Source organism: Papio anubis, chromosome 20 (genome assembly GCF_008728515.1).
Source record: "Papio anubis isolate 15944 chromosome 20, Panubis1.0, whole genome shotgun sequence".
Lineage (NCBI taxonomy): Eukaryota > Metazoa > Chordata > Mammalia > Primates > Cercopithecidae > Papio > Papio anubis.
Window position 1 is genome coordinate 20,310,762 of NC_044995.1, and position 18,446 is coordinate 20,329,207.

At 54.6% G+C, this 18,446-nt stretch overlaps 3 protein-coding genes across 5 annotated transcripts; 1 reads left to right on the forward strand and 2 right to left on the reverse strand.

Moving 5' to 3' along the window:
- Positions 1-626: 626 nt before the first annotated feature.
- Positions 627-12,045, reverse strand: TBCB (tubulin folding cofactor B). Of its 2 annotated transcripts, none has more exons than XR_004180322.1 (6): positions 11,377-12,045; positions 10,866-11,009; positions 5,719-5,815; positions 4,366-5,005; positions 1,049-1,121; positions 627-904 (listed from the first exon to the last, which is right to left on the reverse strand). XR_004180322.1 is itself a non-coding variant. In XM_003915388.4 (6 exons), exons 1-6 carry the CDS (start codon positions 11,488-11,490, stop codon positions 790-792), a joined length of 735 nt encoding a protein of 244 aa, XP_003915437.1. In that variant the 5' UTR covers positions 11,491-11,737; the 3' UTR covers positions 627-789. The 2 variants fall into 2 exon arrangements, 1 of the variants encoding a protein (XP_003915437.1); XM_003915388.4 differs by having other exon boundaries at positions 4,814-5,005; positions 11,377-11,737.
- Positions 11,682-13,301, forward strand: POLR2I (RNA polymerase II subunit I). Of its 2 annotated transcripts, none has more exons than XM_021931051.2 (6): positions 11,682-11,772; positions 12,309-12,363; positions 12,598-12,671; positions 12,759-12,833; positions 12,942-12,993; positions 13,193-13,301. In XM_021931051.2, exons 2-6 carry the CDS (start codon positions 12,316-12,318, stop codon positions 13,253-13,255), a joined length of 312 nt encoding a protein of 103 aa, XP_021786743.1. In that variant the 5' UTR covers positions 11,682-11,772; positions 12,309-12,315; the 3' UTR covers positions 13,256-13,301. The 2 variants fall into 2 exon arrangements, with proteins under 2 accessions (XP_021786743.1, XP_003915438.1); XM_003915389.4 differs by having other exon boundaries at positions 11,691-12,224.
- Positions 13,299-15,994, reverse strand: OVOL3 (ovo like zinc finger 3). The gene is made up of 4 exons (NM_001302761.1): positions 15,901-15,994; positions 15,762-15,826; positions 14,046-14,250; positions 13,299-13,557 (listed from the first exon to the last, which is right to left on the reverse strand). The coding sequence occupies exons 1-4, from the start codon at positions 15,992-15,994 to the stop codon at positions 13,349-13,351; spliced, it is 573 nt and encodes a 190-aa protein (NP_001289690.1). The 3' UTR covers positions 13,299-13,348.
- Positions 15,995-18,446: the final 2,452 nt, after the last annotated feature.

The following is an 18,446-nucleotide window of genomic DNA, read 5'->3' on the forward strand; positions in this document are numbered from 1 at the left end:
CCACACCCAGCTAACTTTTGTATTTTTAGTAGAGACAGGGTTTCACCATGTTGGCCAGGATGATCTCGATCTCCTGCCTCGACCTCCCAAAATGGTGGGATTACAGGCGTAATCCATTGTGCTCGGCCTCTTTTTCTTTTTTTTTTTGGTTTTGAGACAGGGTCTTGCTCTGTCATCCAGGCTGGAATGCAGTGGTGCCATAACTCACTGTAGCGTCGACCTTCTGGGCTCAGGTCATTCTCCCACCTCAGCCTCCCAAGTAGCTGGGACTACAGGCATGCGCCACCATACCTGACTCATTTTTTGTATTTTTGGTATAGATGAAGTTTTGCCATGTTGCCCAGGCTGGTCTCAAACTCCTGGGCTTAAGCGACCTGCCAGCTCAGTCTCTCAAAGTGCTGGGATTACAGGCAAGAGCCACTGTGCCTGGCTGAGTTGTACATCATTTTTAAAGGCAAAGAATATCCCCTCCCTTCCCTTCCCCTTCTTCCTGGTAGCTACAGCAGATGAGGTGGGAATGAGATGATGGGGGAGTATCAAGATATAAGGACATGGAGGCTGGCCCCTGATACAGAAGGGTCACTATTTACCCAGTGGGTCCCCAAATCATCAAGTTCTCCAAATCCTTTCCGGGTTTCTAGTGAATTTAATGCACGAGTGTCAAAAATCAATAGCAGAGGAAAAAATGAATAAAATTAAAATGGGGTCAGGAGAAAAGGGCCATGGGCACACACAGGAGGGGCAGTCAGTGGCTGAGTTAGGAGCTGGAGCAGTGGAATTCCTTGGGTGTCATATCTCGTCCAACCCGTAGTCCTCCTCTGGGAAGTCCCCCACCGTCACGACTGCTGGCTTGACAAAGGCGCCATACTTGGCCTGGCATTCGAAGTAGCGTTTCCCATTCACACTGCAGGACAGGATGGGGGTGGGTGTGGTCAGAGGATCCTCACATGGCTCCGCTCCAGGTGCTGGCATGGGCAGCTCAGCCAGCAGCATGCATGGACTTACACACAAACGCACGCACAGACACCTGAGTGGGAATTCTTGTTACCTGCCATCATTTTTCCCCAGTGGCTCATCATAGCGGACACCAATCCAGTAGCCAGGCTTGAAATCTGTGAGACCTGCCCACAGAAGAGAAATCCCCATTAAACTTCTGGACATAGAAGAAATCCCATGAAATTTCAGGATCACCCTGGATCCGTGTTGGCCCATGTCTTGGTGAAAACCAATTCTTGCTACCTCCACTGCTACCACTAGAACCATCTCCATCTCCTGTCCAGACTAATATGGTAGCCACTTCGCTGGTGTCCCTGCTCCCACCCCTGTCCCCCATTCACTGGGTGAAGACACCAGCCAGTGAGGGCTTCATAAAAGCCTAAAGTGGATGGCACTGCTGCCTTGCCAGAGGGAGAGGCTTCAGAATAAATCCAACCTGCTGACAGCTTGATCTTGAACTTCTAGCCTCCATTACTGTGAGAAATAACTTTCTTTTAAGTCACCTAGCAAGTGGTACTTTGTTAGCAAATTAATACACAATACTCAGCGACAAAAGACAGCATCCCAATGAAAAAGCAAGAAGAGGAATATACAAGGAACTCAAAGAACTCAACACCCATCCCGCAAAAAAAAAAAATCCCATTAAAAAGTGGGCAACACAAAGTTGAGGCAGCAGTGAGCCATGATCATGGCCAAAGGATATGAACACACATTCCTCAAAAGATGACACACTGGGCCGGGCGCGGTGGCTCAAGCCTGTAATCCCAGCACTTTGGGAGGCCGAGACGGGCGGATCACAAGGTCAGGAGATCAAGACCAGCCTGGCTAATACGGTGAAACCCCGTCTCTACTAAAAAAATACAAAAAACTAGCCGGGTGAGGTGGCGGGCGCCTATAGTCCCAGCTACTCGGGAGGCTGAGGCAGGAAAACCATTTGAACCCGGGAGGCGGAGGTTGCAATGAGCTGAGATGGCACCACTGCACTCCAGCCTGGGCAAAAAAAGCGAGACTACGTCTCAAAAGAAAAAAAAAAAAAACAACCCCTGACATACTGCTGGGCGCGGTGGCTCATGTTTGTAATCCTAGCCCTTTAGGAGATCCACGAGCCTCAGGTGGATCACTTGAGTCCAGGAGTTTGACACCAGTCTGGCCAACATGGCAAAATCCTGTCTCTACTAAAAATATAGAAATTAGCCAGGTGTGGTGGCGCTCGCCTGTAATCCGAGCTACTCGGGAGGCTGAGGCATGAAAATTACTTGAACCCGGGAGGCAGAGGTTGCAGTGAGCTGACAGCACCACTAAACTCCAGCCTGGGTGACGGAGTGGGACTCTGTGTCAAAAAACAAGAAACAAAAGGCAAAGGATCTGAATAGACATTTCTCCAAAGAAGATACACAAATGGCCATGAAAAGATGCTCAACATCATTAGCCCCCAAAAAAGTGCAAATCAAAACCATAATTATGTTCCCCTTCACACTCAGTGGACGACTATAAGCAAAAGACAGACTAAAGTGCTGGTGAGGATGAGGCCAAGATGGGACTCTTGTGCGCTGCTGGCGGGAATGAAAAATGCTGCAGTGGCTGTGGAAAGCAGTGCGGCAGGTCCTCAAAAAGTCAAGCACAGAGTTACCACATGGCCCAGGGATTCCATTCCTAGGCACAGATAAATTAAAACAAATGTCCACACAAAAATTTATTTACTTTTTTTGAGATGGAGTCTTGCATGGTCACCCAGGCTGGAGTGGAGTGGCGTGATCTTGGCTCACTGCAACCTCCACCTCCCGGGCTCAAGCGATTCTCCTGCCTCAGCCTTCCGAGTAGCTGGGCTCACAGGCACGTGCCACCACGCCCAGTTAATTTTTGTATTTTTAATAGAGATGGGGTTTCACCATGTTGGCCAGGCTAGTCTCAAACTCCTGACCTCAGGTGATCTGCCAACCTTGACCTCCCAAAGTGCTGGGATTACAGGCATGAGCCACTGCGTCCGGTCACACAGAAATTTATACAAGAATGTTCAGGCCGAGCATGGTGGCTCACGCCTGTAATCCTAGCACTTTGGGAGGCTGAGGCAGGATGATCACTTGAGCAGGAGGAGCTTGGAGACCAGCCTGGGCCACATAGCGAAACCCCATCTCTACAAAAAAACTGCAAACCTTTAGCTGGGGGTGGTGATGAGTGCCTGTAGTCCCAGCTACTCAGGAGGCCGAGGTGGGAGGATGGCTTGAGCCCAAGAGGTTAAGGCTGAAGTGGCCGAGATCACGCCACTGCATTCCAGCCTGGGCAACAGCCACATCCTGTCTCAAATTAGAAAAAAAAAAAAAAAAAAGAAGAAGGTGGTTCATAGCAGCATTATTCATAATAGCCAAAAAGTGCAAATGACCCTAATGTCCACTAACTGGTGACTGGATAAAATGTGGTCTATGCGTTCAATGCAGGACTATTTGGTAACACTGGCACTGACACAGACTTGCCATGGATGCAACCTGAAAGCATTCTGCTCAGTGGAAGCAGTCACTCGCAGATTGCACGATCCTATTCCTATGAAACATCCGGAATCGGCAAATTAGAGACAGAACGTAAATTAGTGGCTGCAGATGACTGGGGGATGGGTACACACAGGCATAAAGACGGAAATAACAGATAGTGGGGATGCCAGAAGCAGGAGGGTGGTGAGGGTTGAAAAATTACCTATTGGGTACGATGTTCACAATTTGGGTCATGGGTACACTAGAAGCCCAGTCCCCACCCACTAGCAGGCAACACACCCATGTAACACCACCACATGTACCCCCTGAAATATTTTTTTTTGAGACAGGGTCTCGCTTTGTCACCCAGGCGGCAGTGCAGTGGTGCGATCATTGCTCACTGCAGCCTCACCTCCTCCCACCTCAGCCTCCCAAGTAGCTGGGGTACCCTATAGGTGCTCACCACCACACCTGACTAAAGTCTTGGGGGATTTTTTTTTTTTTTTGTAGAGACAGAGTCTCATTATGTTGCCTAGGCTGGTCTTAAATTCCTGGGTTCAAGTGATCCTCCTGTCTCAGCCTCCCGAAGTGCTGGAATTACAGGTGTGAGCCACTGCACCCAGCCTTTGTTTTGAGACTGGGTCTTTCTCTGCTGCCCAGGCTGGGGCGCAATGACACAATCATAGCTCACTGTAACCTCCAACTCCCGGGCTCAAGCAAGCCTCCCACCTTGTTCTCCCAAAGTGCTGAGATTACAGGCGTGAGCCATCATGGCTGGCCTGTTCTTTTTTAAAAAATCCACATTGCTCTCCACTGTGACACCACTCTGCCCATGCCCCTGACTTCACTTCTCCCCTCTCCTCCCGCTCCCCTTCCCTGGGTGAACCTCTTGCGCTCTGCTCACCTGCACCGGCTACTCCTTCTGGTAGGAACTCTGCCTTCCTTTTCACCTGGCTGCTGCCCCCTTTCCTTCAGATGCTCCCAGGTGCTTCCTCTGGGCTCACACAGCCCCCTGTGTTAGTTCCCCTCACTCCTGCCCTGGTCACGCCGCCCGTTTCCCCACTGCGACTGGCACTGTGCTCCACGCTTCCAAGCGCACAGTCAGCGTGGCTCGGGCCTCTGCTGCCTCCCTCGCTGGACAGATCACTCCACCTGTGCCTCCCACTTCCCTCCACAAACACTGGGCGGTCAGTGTCGGCCGATGGTTCCACCACCTCCAGGGACTGAGATCATTTCGAACCCCCCCACCCCGCGCCCCAAGGCAGAGCGTGAGGTCTCCGAGGCTCCACTGTGTGCACAACGTCTCCTCCCGGCCTTGTAGCCCGGGACCCCGGGGCCCGCGGACCACGCACCTACATACATGACGGTGCCCCGGCGGGGGGAGTGCCCCGCCGCCCGCACCTCACAGCGGCTGCCCACGGGGATGGAGCTGGCCTGGGCCTTCTCCTCGGCGAGGCGCTGGGCGGCCTCGGCCTCCTGCTGAGCCCGCTCCTCCTCGTTGTAGCGGCCGAGCTTGCTGCGCTTCAGGAACGAGCGGACCGTGTCTGTGGGCGGAGGGGCTAGAGTCAGTTAGGGTATCGGCCGGGCCTAACATGATGGCGCTCCACCCACGAAGGGCCCATGTTCATGGAGGAACTCTCTCTTCCAGGTGACAAAGGGCTGTCACCCAAGCCCCAGGTCTCCCACCACAGCCTTAGCCTCTCCCAGGACTCCTTGGGCCTCGCCACAATCAGAAACGTAAGGGGTCCCGCGTGCACCCCTCACCACAGGACCCATGGTCTCTCACCCCTTCAGCACACATCTGCCTTCATCATCCGCCTTCCTTCGGCTCTGAGGCCCCGTCTCCCCCACACTCTGATCCGTCCCAGGTGCCCTCACTGACCGCCACCCTGGCCACTCACATTCCACCTGTGCTGCCCTTCACACCCCATCCGACCTCTCCATGTCCCCTTCTGACCCTGACTGCTGCCCCCAACACCCAGCCCCCACACTTACCCCTCAACTCCCTCCACTTTCCCAGCCCTCCCCCCACCACGTCTGACTGCCCACACCCCCCGACACCTCCCGGCCCCCATTCCCACCCCAGACCCCTGCCTGTCCCCACTCCCAGCCTCACCCCTATATCCTCCCAAGCTCTCGGTCCCCACTGCCCACACCACTGGCCTCCCTGCAGTGGCCCTGTCTACCCTGCCCACCCCCACGCCTGCACATACTCCCTCTGGCCCCCACGCACCCCTCGGCGCCCACCTGCCCGTACCTTGCCTCTGGTCGTAGGCTTCTTGTGAGATGGTGTACTTCTCCACCCGGGACACGTCCTCATACTCACCAAGGCGGGCGCCGCTGTGGTCAATGACCTGTGTGAGAGGAGGGGCTCCGTGGGGATCAGGGTCTGGCCAGGGAAGCCTGGGTGCTGGGTGCAGGGACTTCAGTGTCTCCCATCTGGGAAAAACGCATCTCCCTTCCTCGCCTGTACGGCAGCCTTCTCTCCTCTCCTGAGCCCCGCGGAAGGGAGAAGTAGCTAGGTACACTGGCCGCCTCCCCTTCCTCACCCCCATCCAAGCTCCCAGGAGACGGCCTCTGTACCCAGAAGTCCCCCACTTGCTGGCATCAACATCACCAAGGGCCCCAAATTCACGGAGTCCAACCAGCAGAGCTCAGGCCTTGCCCACAGCCCTGTGCATGGCGCATCTCCTGCTGGGCCTCTGGGACTCTCCTATGCTGGCCCCAACCACAGGCCCCAGAGCATCTCTTCCTGTTCTGCCCCTCGTATTCATTCACTCATTGGGTTCTGAGCTCCCAGGGGCCCAGCTGGGCCTCATGCTGGGGACTCAGTGCAAACACAGACACACTCTGCCCTCAGGCTGTGCTCATTGTGCAGCGAGAAGGCCAACCACAAAGGAACAGGTACCTATGAAACACCGGAGGATGGCTATGGAGAAAAATACAACAGAGAAGAGGCTTAAGGAGCGTGGAAGAGCAGGCTTCCCAAAAGAGGGGATGTTTGAGCCAAGGCCGGAAGGATGAGCACGAATGGCAGGTGCAGATGGCCACAGGTAGAAATGTCCTTCACGCTCTGGAGTGGGGGGCATGGGTGGGGTGGAGGAAGCCAGAGCGAGAGTGGAAGACACAAGGGACTGCTGTAGACTTTGGGTTTTGTTTTGTTTTGTTTTTTTGACGAGTCTCGCTCTGTCGCCCAGGGCCCAGGCTGGAGTGTGGTGGTGCGATCTCAGCTCACTCTGCCTCCCCCTAAGTTCAAGTGATTCTCCTGCCTCAGCCTCCCGGGCAGCTGGGACTACAGGCATGCACCACCACGCCTGGCTAATTTTTGTATTTTTAAGTAGAGACAAAGTTTTGCCATGTTGGCCAGGCTGGTCTTAAACTCCTGACCTCAAGTGATCTTCCCGCCTCTGCTTCCCAATGTGCTGGGGGGAATTACAGGCATGAGTCACCGACCTGGCCTGGACTTTGGTTTTTATCTGGAGCGAGCTGCCGCCAGGGCACAGCTGTGAGCTAAGAGGGCCCTGGCCTGACTCAGGTGGTCCCAGGCTCCCTCTGGCTGAGATGGGGAGCGGGGAGGCCAGGGAAGAAGTTGCCAGGATGGCGAGGTTGGGGGAAGGATGGAGGCTGGACCAAGGTCAGGGAAGTTTTTGTAGATGGAGCCGACAGGATTTGATGAGAGAATGGATGTGGGGGTGAGGGAGAGAGCGGGCCCAAGGAACACCCTGAGGCATTTGGCCTAAGCCACTGGGCTAACATGGCAAAATAGGAATGGACTTTATTTCCACATCAAGCATCACTGAGAATTTCTGCTATGTTGAGAATTTTCACAAATTTGAAGTTGTTATTTTTAAACAATGAATATGGGTGATATTTATAAAAAGAATTTTAGAAAATGTAAAAATTCCCCGGTGGCTCCACCTCTGGAACTCCTTCCTTGAGTGGCCTGGGAGGTCTGTGTGTACCTGAACCACCTGGTATGAAACCTGCTCAAAGAAACCACTGCCTATGAGATACCTATGAACACCCGCACCCCTCAGCTTCAGCTGCCCAGGGTGGTCCAAAGGCTCAGTCCTGTGCACCCAGCAGAGGCCTAACCCACAGCTCCAGGCCTCGCCCCCTCATCTGAACTCTCACAGCAGCCCCCTCCTGGTCTCCCTACTCTTCCTGTCCTCCACCATCTGTTCCTCACACACAACCAGAGGGGCACCTGAGCCACGTCAGGGTCCTCCCCGGCTTCCATGCTATTTAGCCACAGAAGTGGCCTGTCTTAATCCCCACCATGCTCCCTCCCACCTTGGAGTGTTTGCTGTGCCCCATTCCTAGGGCACCCCTTCTCTATCTTCAGTTAACTTTTTTTTTTTTTTTTTTTTTTTTTTTTAAGATAGGATCTCGCTTTATTATCCAAACTGGAGTGCAGTGGCATGATCTCGGCTCACTGCAACTTCCAGCTCCTGGGTTCAAGTGATCCTCCTGCCTCAGCCTCCTGAGTAGCTAGGATTACAGGCAGCTGCCACCACGCCCAGCTAATTTTTGTATTTTTAGTAGAGATGGGGTTTCACCCTCCGTGGGGAAAAGAAAGAGCGATCTGACTGTTACTGTGTCTGTATAGAAAGAAGTAGACATAAGAGACTCCATTTTGTTCTGTATTTGAGATGCTGTTAATCTGTGACCCTACCCCCAACCTTGTCCTTGCAAGAGACATGTGCTGTAGTGACTCAAGGTTTAAAGGATTTTGGGCTGTGCAGGGCGTGCTTTGTTAAACAAGTGCCTGAAGGCAGCTTGCTGGTTAAAAGTCATCACCATTCTCTTAATCTCAAGTACCCAGGGACACATACACTGCGGAAGGTCGCAGGAACCTCTGCCTAGCAAAGCCAGGTATTGTCCAAGGTTTCTCACCATGTGATGGTCTGAAACATGGCCTCGTGGGAAGGGAAAGACCTGATCGTCCCCCAGCCCGACACCCGTGAAGGGTCTGTGCTGAGGAGGACTAGTGTAAGAGGAAAGAAGGTCTCTTGGCAGTTGAGATAGAGAAAAGCATCTGTCTCCTGCCCCTCCCTGGGCAATGGAACATCTCGGTGTAAAACCCGATTGTATGTTCTATTTACTGAGAAAGCAGAAAACCGCCTTAGGGCTGAAGGTGGGACTTGCTAGCGCAATGCTGCTCTTTATGCACTAAAAAGGTTTACGGAGATGTTTGCATATGCATATCAAGGCACAGCACTTTTCCTTAAACTTATGTCACAGAGATCTTTATTCATATGTCTTACTGCTGACCTTCTCCCTATGATGATCCTCTTATCCTGCCACTTCCCTTTTCTCAGATGGTAAAGATAATGATCAATAAATACTGAGGGAACTCAGAGACTAGTGCTGGTGTGGGTCCTCTGTATGCTTAGCATGGGTCCCCTGGGCCCACTTTTTCCTTCTCTATACTTTGTCTCTGTGTCTCATTTCTTTTCTCAAGTCTCTCGTTCCACCTAATGAGAAATGCCCACAAGTGTGGAGGGGCAGGCCACCCCTTCAACCCTCTCTACTAAAGAGAAGTGGTGGCTCACGCCTGTAATCCCAGCATTTCGGGAGGCCGAGGCGGGTGGATCACCTGAGGTCAGGAGTTCGAGACCAGCCTGACTAACATGGTGAAACACCATCTCTAATAAAAATACAAAAATTAGCTGGTCGTAGTGGCGGGCACCTGTAATCCCAGCTACTCGGGAGGCTGAGGCAGGAGAATTGCTTGAACCGGGGAGGCAGCGGTTGCAGTGAGCCGAGATCACACCACTGCACTCTAGCCTGGGAGACAAAGCAAGACTCCATCTCAAAAATAAATAAATAAATTCTACCCTGAAGCTAAGTTTTCTCTTCTGCAAAATGGGGATAATTACATTATCCTTGCGGTCTTACTTTATGGATTCAATTCATCATTCAACAATGATTCACAGGGCTGGGCGAGGTGGCTCACGCCTGTAATCCCAGCACTTTGTGAGGCCAAGGTGGGCGGATCACTTGAGGTCAGGAGTTCAAGACCAGCCTGGCCAATATGGTAAAACCCCGTCTCTACTTAAAATACAAAATTACAAAATTAGCCGGGTGTGGTGGTGCAATCCCAGCTACCAGGGCGGCTGAGGCAGGATAATAGCTTGAACCCAGGGGGCAGAGGTTGCAGTGAGCTGAGATCGCACCACTGGATTCCTGCCTCAGGAACAAGGGCCGGAAACTCTGTCTCAAACAAAACAAAACAAAAAACGATTCACGGACTATCCTCCCTGTCCCAGGCACTGTTCCAAGTACTGGGGACACAGCAGTGAATTATAGTGATCAAAATTTCCGCCCTCAGGGCAATCGAATCCGGGGAGGCAGAGAGTAAATAAACCAGATGAGAGAAATCCAGAGTGTGTCAGAGGGGAATCATTGGTAAACACAAAAATCTAAAATAAAGCAAAGAAGGGGAAAAGAATGAGGTGAAGATTAACACTGAGGCCAGTGAAGGCTTCGCTAGAATGGTGACACTTTAAGACAGGAAGGAAGGGTGAGGCACGCAGGCATATGACAAAAGAACCATTCAAGTAGAGGATCCAGAGGCAGTGCTCACCTGGGATGTGCAAAGAGCAATGTGGCTGCTACAGACTGAGTGAGGTGGGGAGGGAATAAGGACAGAAAGGGGCCGGGCTTGGTGGCTCAAACCTGTAATCCCAGCACTTTGGTAGGTCAAGGTGAGCTGATCACTCGAGGTCAGGAGTTCCAGACCAGCTTGGCCAACATGGTGAAAACCCGTCTCTACTAAAAATACAAAAATTAGCTGGGTGGGTGCCTGTAATCCCAGCTACTTGGGAAGCTGGGGCACGAGGATCACTTGAACCCAGGAGGTGAAGGTTGCAGTGAGCCCAGATCGTGCCACTGCACTCCACTCCAGACTGGGTGACAAGAGTGAGACACTGTCTCAAAAAAAAAAAAAAAAAAAAGGACAGAAAGGACGTGGTGAGCGGATGCACAAAGAAGTCCTCTGTGTTCTGGTTTCTCCCAAGCTGTCCAGCCTGGTCACTGACTGTGACCTACCTGACATTCTAGGCCTCTGTTCCCTCTGCTCCCTCCTTTCCACCTCTTTCTCTTAAGTCACCCTTTCCTCATCCCTCAGCTCAGACATCCCTTCCTCCAGGAAGCCCTCTCTGATTGTCCCAGGTGGTCAGGCACCTCTCCTGGGTGGCCCCAGCCCCCTGGGATTTCCTGATCCCAGCCCAAACCACTCTAGGCTATTCCTGTCTAAAGATGGGTCTGTCACTCCTCAGGCTGCACTGGAGGCTCCACGGGGGCAGGACCTATCTATGACTGAGGGCAAAGTCCAGCAAGTGCCTGTTGAATAGCCAAATGAATGGTGGGGCGGGGAAGTGTCCCAGGTAGAGTCCTCACGTGGATGCGGCAGCCGTCATCTACAGGGTAGGAGCCCAGCAGCGCATCCTCTTGATCCAGCTTGCTGTAGAACTTGTCATCAACACCATACAGCTCCAGTTCCATGCAGGAAGCAGGGCTTCCTACCAGCAACTCCAGTTTACACTGCAAGAAGGAGGCAGGGTGAGGAGAAGGAGGCCAGGGGCCACGCCCCTTGCATCAATGACCATAGCCACGTCCCTGTTCCTCCAAAAGACCCCCCAGTCAGGACGCACGGGGCCGCACTCCGGCCCCTCGCCTCTTGCCCCCGCCCTCTGGACCGTCGGATTTTTCGCTGGACCCGCCCCTCGTCTCTTCACTCTCGGGTTCTCTCCGGACCCGCTCCGCCGCTACCGAGTTCCCAGACTCCGCAGCCTGGGATCACCGCCAGGGCCGCCCAGTCGCTCCCCGGTCCCTCCCCGCCTCCCCATTCGGGGAACCCCCCTATTTCTTCTTCGCCCCGCCCCTCCGGACCCCGCCCCTATGGCCACACCTTGAACTCAGCGATGGTGAGGCTGCGGCTGTACCGCTTCTCTGAGCGGAAGGTGTTGAGGGAGCTGCTGATGAAAACGGTCACCGTGGGTGCCGACACCCCCGTCACCTCCATCTTGCCGCGCCCTGCCGGGGCCTGCAGCGCGGTCGCTCCGCAGCCGCCACCGCCGCCGCTGCTGGGCTATCAGCCCCGCCTCCTGCTCCGAGGCTGACCAATCCGCGCTCTCCTGCCAGGAGCGTCCGCCAATCGCCGCCGTCCCTTCCCCACCGCCAGAAAGAGGGTTCTCCTTATTCCTGGGCTAGCCCAGCCAATCCAGAGAGGCCTTCCATAGTTCACGGTTCTTCCAATAGCGACCGGGAAAGGACCAGAGCAGGCGGCGAAGACTGAAGCCGGGAGGTAGGACTGGCAAGAGCTCTCTCAGTGCGCGAAGGGCAACTCGCGCATGCGCGCTGGCCTTCAGCCTAGTCAAGCGCCATGGCTTCTTCCCTGGGTGCTCAGCGTTTTGCGGCTTCCAGTGCGCATCGTTTTCCCGGCTCTGGCACCCAGATCCACACTATTCTGTAAACTAAGGCGGCGATGCCCAAAAATTGGAAGCAATTACTCTAGAATATCAAAAGATTGACGTAAGCCATGAAACCTCCGCGCGGAGAGAGCCGCGCCCAAGGCCGCGGGGAACCAGCACGTGTGCGCAGCTCCGCCCTCTTTTGGCGAAGCACCTAGGCCTGGCCCCTCCCGCGACCTGTAGCGCGGCGGAGCAAGCGCAGAAGGCTGGGCGGGCTGCGCGTCGCCATGGAGCCCGACGGGACCTACGAACCGGGCTTCGTGGGTATTCGCTTCTGCCAGGAATGGTGAGGCGGAGGGAGCGGGTGATGTTAGAAATGGGGCGACGAATGGCTCCAGGACTAACCCCTGGCACCTCCCCCTCCCCACAGTAACAACATGCTGTACCCCAAGGAAGACAAGGAGAACCGCATTCTCCTATACGCGGTGAGCGCTCGGGTCTTCCCCGTCCGGTCCACACAAGTGGCCCCGCCCTGCCCCCTGCCCCTGTGACCGGACTCCCTGTTCGCCCCCCGCTGCACCCCAAGTGATCCTGACTCTCCTGCCCATCACCAAAGACAGTCCTGTTGTCATACCCTCCGGGATCACCCTGCCCTCTCCTCCCAGTCTTATCTGGAATCCCGCCATGACCCCCTTACCCCCACACTCGCCCTCTGGCAGTGCCGGAACTGTGATTACCAGCAGGAGGCCGACAACAGCTGCATCTATGTCAACAAGATCACGCACGAAGTGGAGTGAGTGGCGGGCCCTGAGCTGGGGGCGGGGGTGTTGGCTCTGGAGGCTGGGTCGGAGAGTCATTTTGCACCCCCGCGTGCCTGCAGCGAACTGACCCAGATTATCGCCGACGTGTCCCAGGACCCCACGTTGCCGCGGACCGAGGACCACCCGTGCCAAAAGTGAGCGCTCAGCTGGTACTGGGGAGGTAAAGTGAGGCTCGTTCTCACTGGGCGAAGGGAGGAGGGAAGGTTACCAAGCTTCCAGTGACCGAGCTCCCACCCCCTCAGGTGTGGCCATAAGGAGGCTGTGTTCTTCCAGTCACACAGTGCTCGGGCCGAGGTAAGTGGCACGAGGGCTTCTTAAGTATCTGGGGCTTGTTTGGTCCTTCCCTGGGGCGGGGATATCAATATGGGTGACCCAGCGCTTCTTGGAACTCTGGGCCGGACCCTTACGTATTGGTGAAGTTCTCTTGCCTGTTCTTTTGGGGTGAGGCGCTCCTGGGTCCAAACCCTTCCTAACCATGCATCATTTCTGCCAGGACGCTATGCGCCTGTACTACGTGTGCACAGCCCCACACTGTGGCCACCGCTGGACCGAGTGACCTCCCCTCTCCCCCGAGTGTAATAAACACCAGATTCCATGCGTGAGTTTCCTGTGTTTATTTGCCTCGTGGGGAGGACGCTGGCACACCGTATCAGGCTGCGCGGTGCAGGGCGCGGTGCTGTGCGTAGGTGTCCGGCCGGGAGCTGGTGAAGCCGCAGTCCTCGCACACGTGCAGCTTCTCGCGACGCTCGCGGTAAGCGTAGCTGGCCGGCTGCCCGTGCACCTTAGCAAGGTGAGCTTCCAGGGAGCAGCGCTGCGTAAACGCTTTCCCGCAAGCACTACAGCGGAAGGGCCGGATCCCTGCACAGATGGGCGCAGAGGGGAGGGCTGGACAGAGAGGGCAGTGGGCTCTGGACTAAAGCGCCCCTACCCTGCTTTCCAGCCTTGAGCATTTGCGTTCCCTATTCCAAGCTCTTCAGACTCTTCCACCCATGACGCACCATCTGCTACCCTCACCCCGTGCAGACATGGGCCAGACATCTTTGTCCCCACCCTCCCTCACCAGGATGCTCTGTCCCCTGGGGGATGGAGAGGGAGGCCTTCCCTTGCCCTTTGATCTGGAGCCTGAATCGTATAACCGGCATCCGTCTGCACTCTGCATCCCTTGACAGGCCCCTATTTTCCTGCCACCTTACACCCACCCACTGGGGTCCGAGAGACATCATGTCTCGATTCCCCATACCCCACATACACAAACCCCGGACTCTCCACAGCCCAGCACCTCTCTCCATTTCCTTCCATCCCCACCTGGGGCCCAGCAACTTTTCCCTGTCCCTGCCACTGCTCACCAGTGTGAGTCCTCATGTGGCGCTTGAGATCGAAGGCGTCATGAAAGCCCTTGCCACAACAGCGGCACAGGTGGCGGCGCACAGGGCTGTGGCACTTGAGGTGCCTTGTCAGCATGCGCTGCAGAGGGAAGGCCTTAGGGCAGAGCGGGCAGCCCAGCGTCCCTGGGCCCCTGGGAGCAGAGGTCAGGTTGTCCTGTGTGGGCTGCTGGAGGGATGCAAGAGTTATTAGCCCCTCTGGCTGGACCCCACCCACCCTTTGTTACTCTGCAAATGGGTATTTACAGAGTTCCCGGAGCCACCAGGGAAGATTAGGAAGGCAGGTGGGAGACAGTGATTAGTGTGTGTACCTGTCACTCTCCAGGGCCTTCCCTCACTATCCCATGGCCCTTACTTTCTCTATACCAATCCCATCTTCTGATGTGACATACACTTTTTTTTTTTTTTTTTTTTTTAAAGACAGAGTCTTGCTGTGTCTCCCAGGCTGGAGTGCAGTGGTACGATCTCAGCTCACTGCAACCTCTGCCTTCCGGGTTCAAGCGATTCTGGTGCTTCAGCCTCCCCATGAGTACACGATTACACGATTATAGGCATGCACCACCATGCCCAGTTAATTTTTGTATTTTTTGTGGAGTTGGGGTTTCACCATGTTGACCAGGCTGGTCTCGAATTCCTGACCTCAAGCAATCCACCTGCCTTGGCCTCGCAAAGTGCTGGGATTACAGGCGTGAGCCACTATGCCTGGTCTACTTTTCTAATTTTACTGGGGTTTTTTTTGTTTGTTTTTGAGATGGAGTCTCGGTCTTTTTCCCAGGCTGGAGTGCAGTGGTGCAATCTCGGCTCACTGCAACCTCTGCCTCCTAGGTTCAATTGATTCTCCTGCCTCAGCCTTCTGAGAAGCTGAGATTACAGGCGCGTGCCACCATGCCTGGCTTTTTTTTTTTTTTCTTTAGACAGAATCTCGCTCTGTCACCCAGGCTGGAGTGCAGTGGTGTAATCTCAGTTCACTACAACCGCTGCCTCCCAGGTTCAAGTGATTCTCCTGCCTCAGTCTCCCAAGTAGCTGGGATTACAGGGATGTGCCACCATGTCTGGCTAATTTTTGTAATTTTAGTAGAGATGAGGTTTCAACCTGTTGGCCAGGCTAGTCTCGAACTCATGACCTCAAGTGATCCACCCGCTTCAGCCTCCCAAAGTGCTGGAATTACAGGCTGGCTAATTTTATTGTCTATACCTGCAGCCCCCAACCAGAATATAAGCTCCTTAAAATTGTGGATTTTTGTCTTATTCCCGCTGAATATAACGGCCCATCCCTAGAATAGTGCCTGGCTTTCGTGAACATACTACATTCCAGCTGGCGCTTTCCTTCCTCCAATGCATGCACAGCTGAAATAGCCCTTATCTCCCATCGCACTCCTGTTGTCCCATGTCCTGACATAAAGCGGTTCATCCACATGTGGGGTTGAATCTTGTTCTGCCCCGCTGGACAGAGAGATCCCTGTGGCTGCCGGCCCTGGTGCCTGGGGTGGGACCTAACGGTAGAGAGCTCACTACTAGGAAAGGAGAGGCATTCCCAACAGAGAGAAGTAGGGGCAGACAGGTCCGGAGGCTGGAGGGCGTGTGCAGATAGGCCTGGGGAACAAGGGACTGTCAGCTTCATTAAGGCTGAGAGCAGGCAGGAGCGAAACAGCTGATTTTGCTGGCCAGTTACACACTCACCGCTGTCCATGGATCCCTGACACTGGACGACTGTTGTGCCGGTGGCCTCCTCAGGCTGCTGCAGTCTGAGGAGAGAAGCCAGATGGTGACGCTTTGCGTCTCTCCTGCCCCTTACCTCCAAGCATGGTGAGGGGCCCACCTGGGATATAGGCATCTCCCCGGAGCTGGTCAGGCAGGTGGCTCCAGTTGGGAGGCTGTGGACGCCGACTCCTGACCAGGAAGGCGCGGGGCATGCCCTCTGGAAGGCTCTCCACACACAGGGGCTGCCTCCACCTGCTGTCAGACCTCAGCCCCAGGATGACTATCCCTGGTGGGAAAGGAGGGGAAGCCGCTGAGGAACCTCATTCTCTTCATGCAAATTTCCTGACTGTCCCTGGGAGTGGACTAAGCTGGCTCGGGTTACTCTTGCCCAGGGACCTGCCCATCTTCTCCCAGGTTTTGGAGGTAACCGTCCAGCTTCCAGGGGTGGACAAGCACTAGGACCACCAAGCAGGGCCAGGCAAGGGGAGATGGGCCTGGGGAGCTTTTGGGCATAGGAAGAGGGAACAAGCCTCCAGGGGAGTTGAGTGTCTCCCAGGGGTTGAGGGTCTGTTTGCCAGGCAAATCAGTCACCAGGGGACATCCAGCAGCCTGCCTGGTTATTCAAATCACAGCAGCTGTCTGAGGACACTGAAGGGCCCCTCTGCTGTGATTGCCCTGCTCTGTAGGGTGCAGGGAGGACAGCAGATCTGGATAAATCAGGGCAAAATGAGGATCCAGGCTGTGCATCCTCAGGCAGGACGCCCCACCTCTCTGATTTTCAGATTCCCAGGGCTAACATTCAGCCAGAAGCACTGTTCAGGTGTAGCAGGCACTAAAATACTAATTTGTTAATAATCTAGACCCTAGTGACTGCCTGGGACAACACTCTCCCTCCCTTCCACAGTCTGGAAAGTAAAAGGGGGTCTCTCTTTTTTTTTTTTTTTTTTTGAGATGGAGTTTCACTCTTGTCACCCACGCTGGAGTGCAGTGTGGCACCATCTTGGCTCACTGGAACCTCCACCTCCCGGGTTCAAACGATTCTCCTGCCTCAGCCTCCCGAGTAACTGGGACTATAGGCATGCACCCCCACGCCCGGCTAATTTTTGTATTTTTGGTAGAGACAGAGTTTCACCATGTTGGCCAGGCTGGTCCTGAACTCCTGACCTCAAGTGATCCTCCTGCCTCAGCCTCCCAAAGTGCTGGGATTACAGGCATGAGTCACTGCACCTGGCCCAAAGGGGGTTTCTTGACACAGCCAGGGGCTCCCAGGACCCTACCCCGGCACACTGGCCAAGCTCTGTTCTACATTTGATTCTTAGCCAAAAGGCCAAGAAGCAATCCAAGCTCTGTCTTTTAAATTTTAATTTTTGTTTTCAAGGCGGAGTCTCGCTCTGTTGCCCAGGCTGGAGTGCAGTGGTGCGATCTCCCCTCACTGCAGCCTCTGCCTCCTGGGTTCAAGTGATTTCTGCTGCCTCAGCCTCCCAAGTAGTTGGGACTACAGGTGCGCACCACCCGCCCAGCTAATTTTTGTATTTTTAGTAGAGACGGGGTTTAACCATGTTGGCCAGGCTGGTCTCAAACTCCTGACCTCGAGTGATCCACCTGCCTCAGCCTCCCAAAGTGCTGGGATTGCAGGCATGAGCCGCCACACCTGGCCAACTCAACAATTTTCTAAGCTCCAGACCTAGCTTATTGAAAATGATCACGTAAGTCCATGAAGGAGGCACGCCAGTGTCAGCCCAGAATGACCAAGACAGTGAGAGGCAAGTGAGGCAGGGACCCAGCCATGACGGCGTAAAGAGGGGTACCGGGGGACCCGGACAGGCTCCTGATCCAGCCTACCGGAGCAGGGATGGCTTCCTGGATAAGCCCTGAAAGGTTTCAGATGAAAGGGGAGGGTGTTCTAGTCAGAGGGGACATCTGTACAAGGCTTGCTGGTGAGAGTGTTTCTTCATTTCTTCCCATTGCCCGAGAGTCGGTTGTGCCAATTCATTTGGGGAAGCCAGGGTGGCAGTGCTGAGGGTCTGCTGGCCACTCATTGCCACTTGCTCTCTGGAGGACCCAGAGCAAGTGACTTCTTATTCAGCCTTGGTTTCTTCATCTGGAAAATGAGACTAAGGAGTCCCCTCTTCCCGGTTTGTATTGAAGATCCAGGTAGCTCACATGGAGACAATGCTTAGCATGGGGCCTGCCATGTGGCAGACATATAAGCAGTGCTTGGTTAGGAAGGCTTTTTTTTTTTTTGAGACAGGGCCTTGCTTTGTCACCCAGGCTGGAGTGCAGTGGAGTGAACACAGCTCACTGCAGCCTCGAGCTCCTGGGCTCAAGTGATCCTGCCACATCAACCTCCCAAGTAGCTGGGACTACAGGCATGCATCACCACACCTAGCTAATTTTAAAATTTTTTGGCCGGGCGCGGTGGCTCAAGCCTGTAATCCCAGCACTTTGGGAGGCCGAGATGGGCGGATCACGAGGTCAGGACTTCGAGACCATCCTGGCTAACACGGTGAAACCCCGTCTCTACTAAAAAATACAAAAAACTAGCCGGGCGAGGTGGTGGGCGCCTGTAGTCCCAGCTACTCGGGAGGCTGAGGCAGGAGAATGGCGTAAAAACCCGGGAGGCGGAGCTTGCAATGAGCTGAGATCCGGCCACTGCACTCCAGC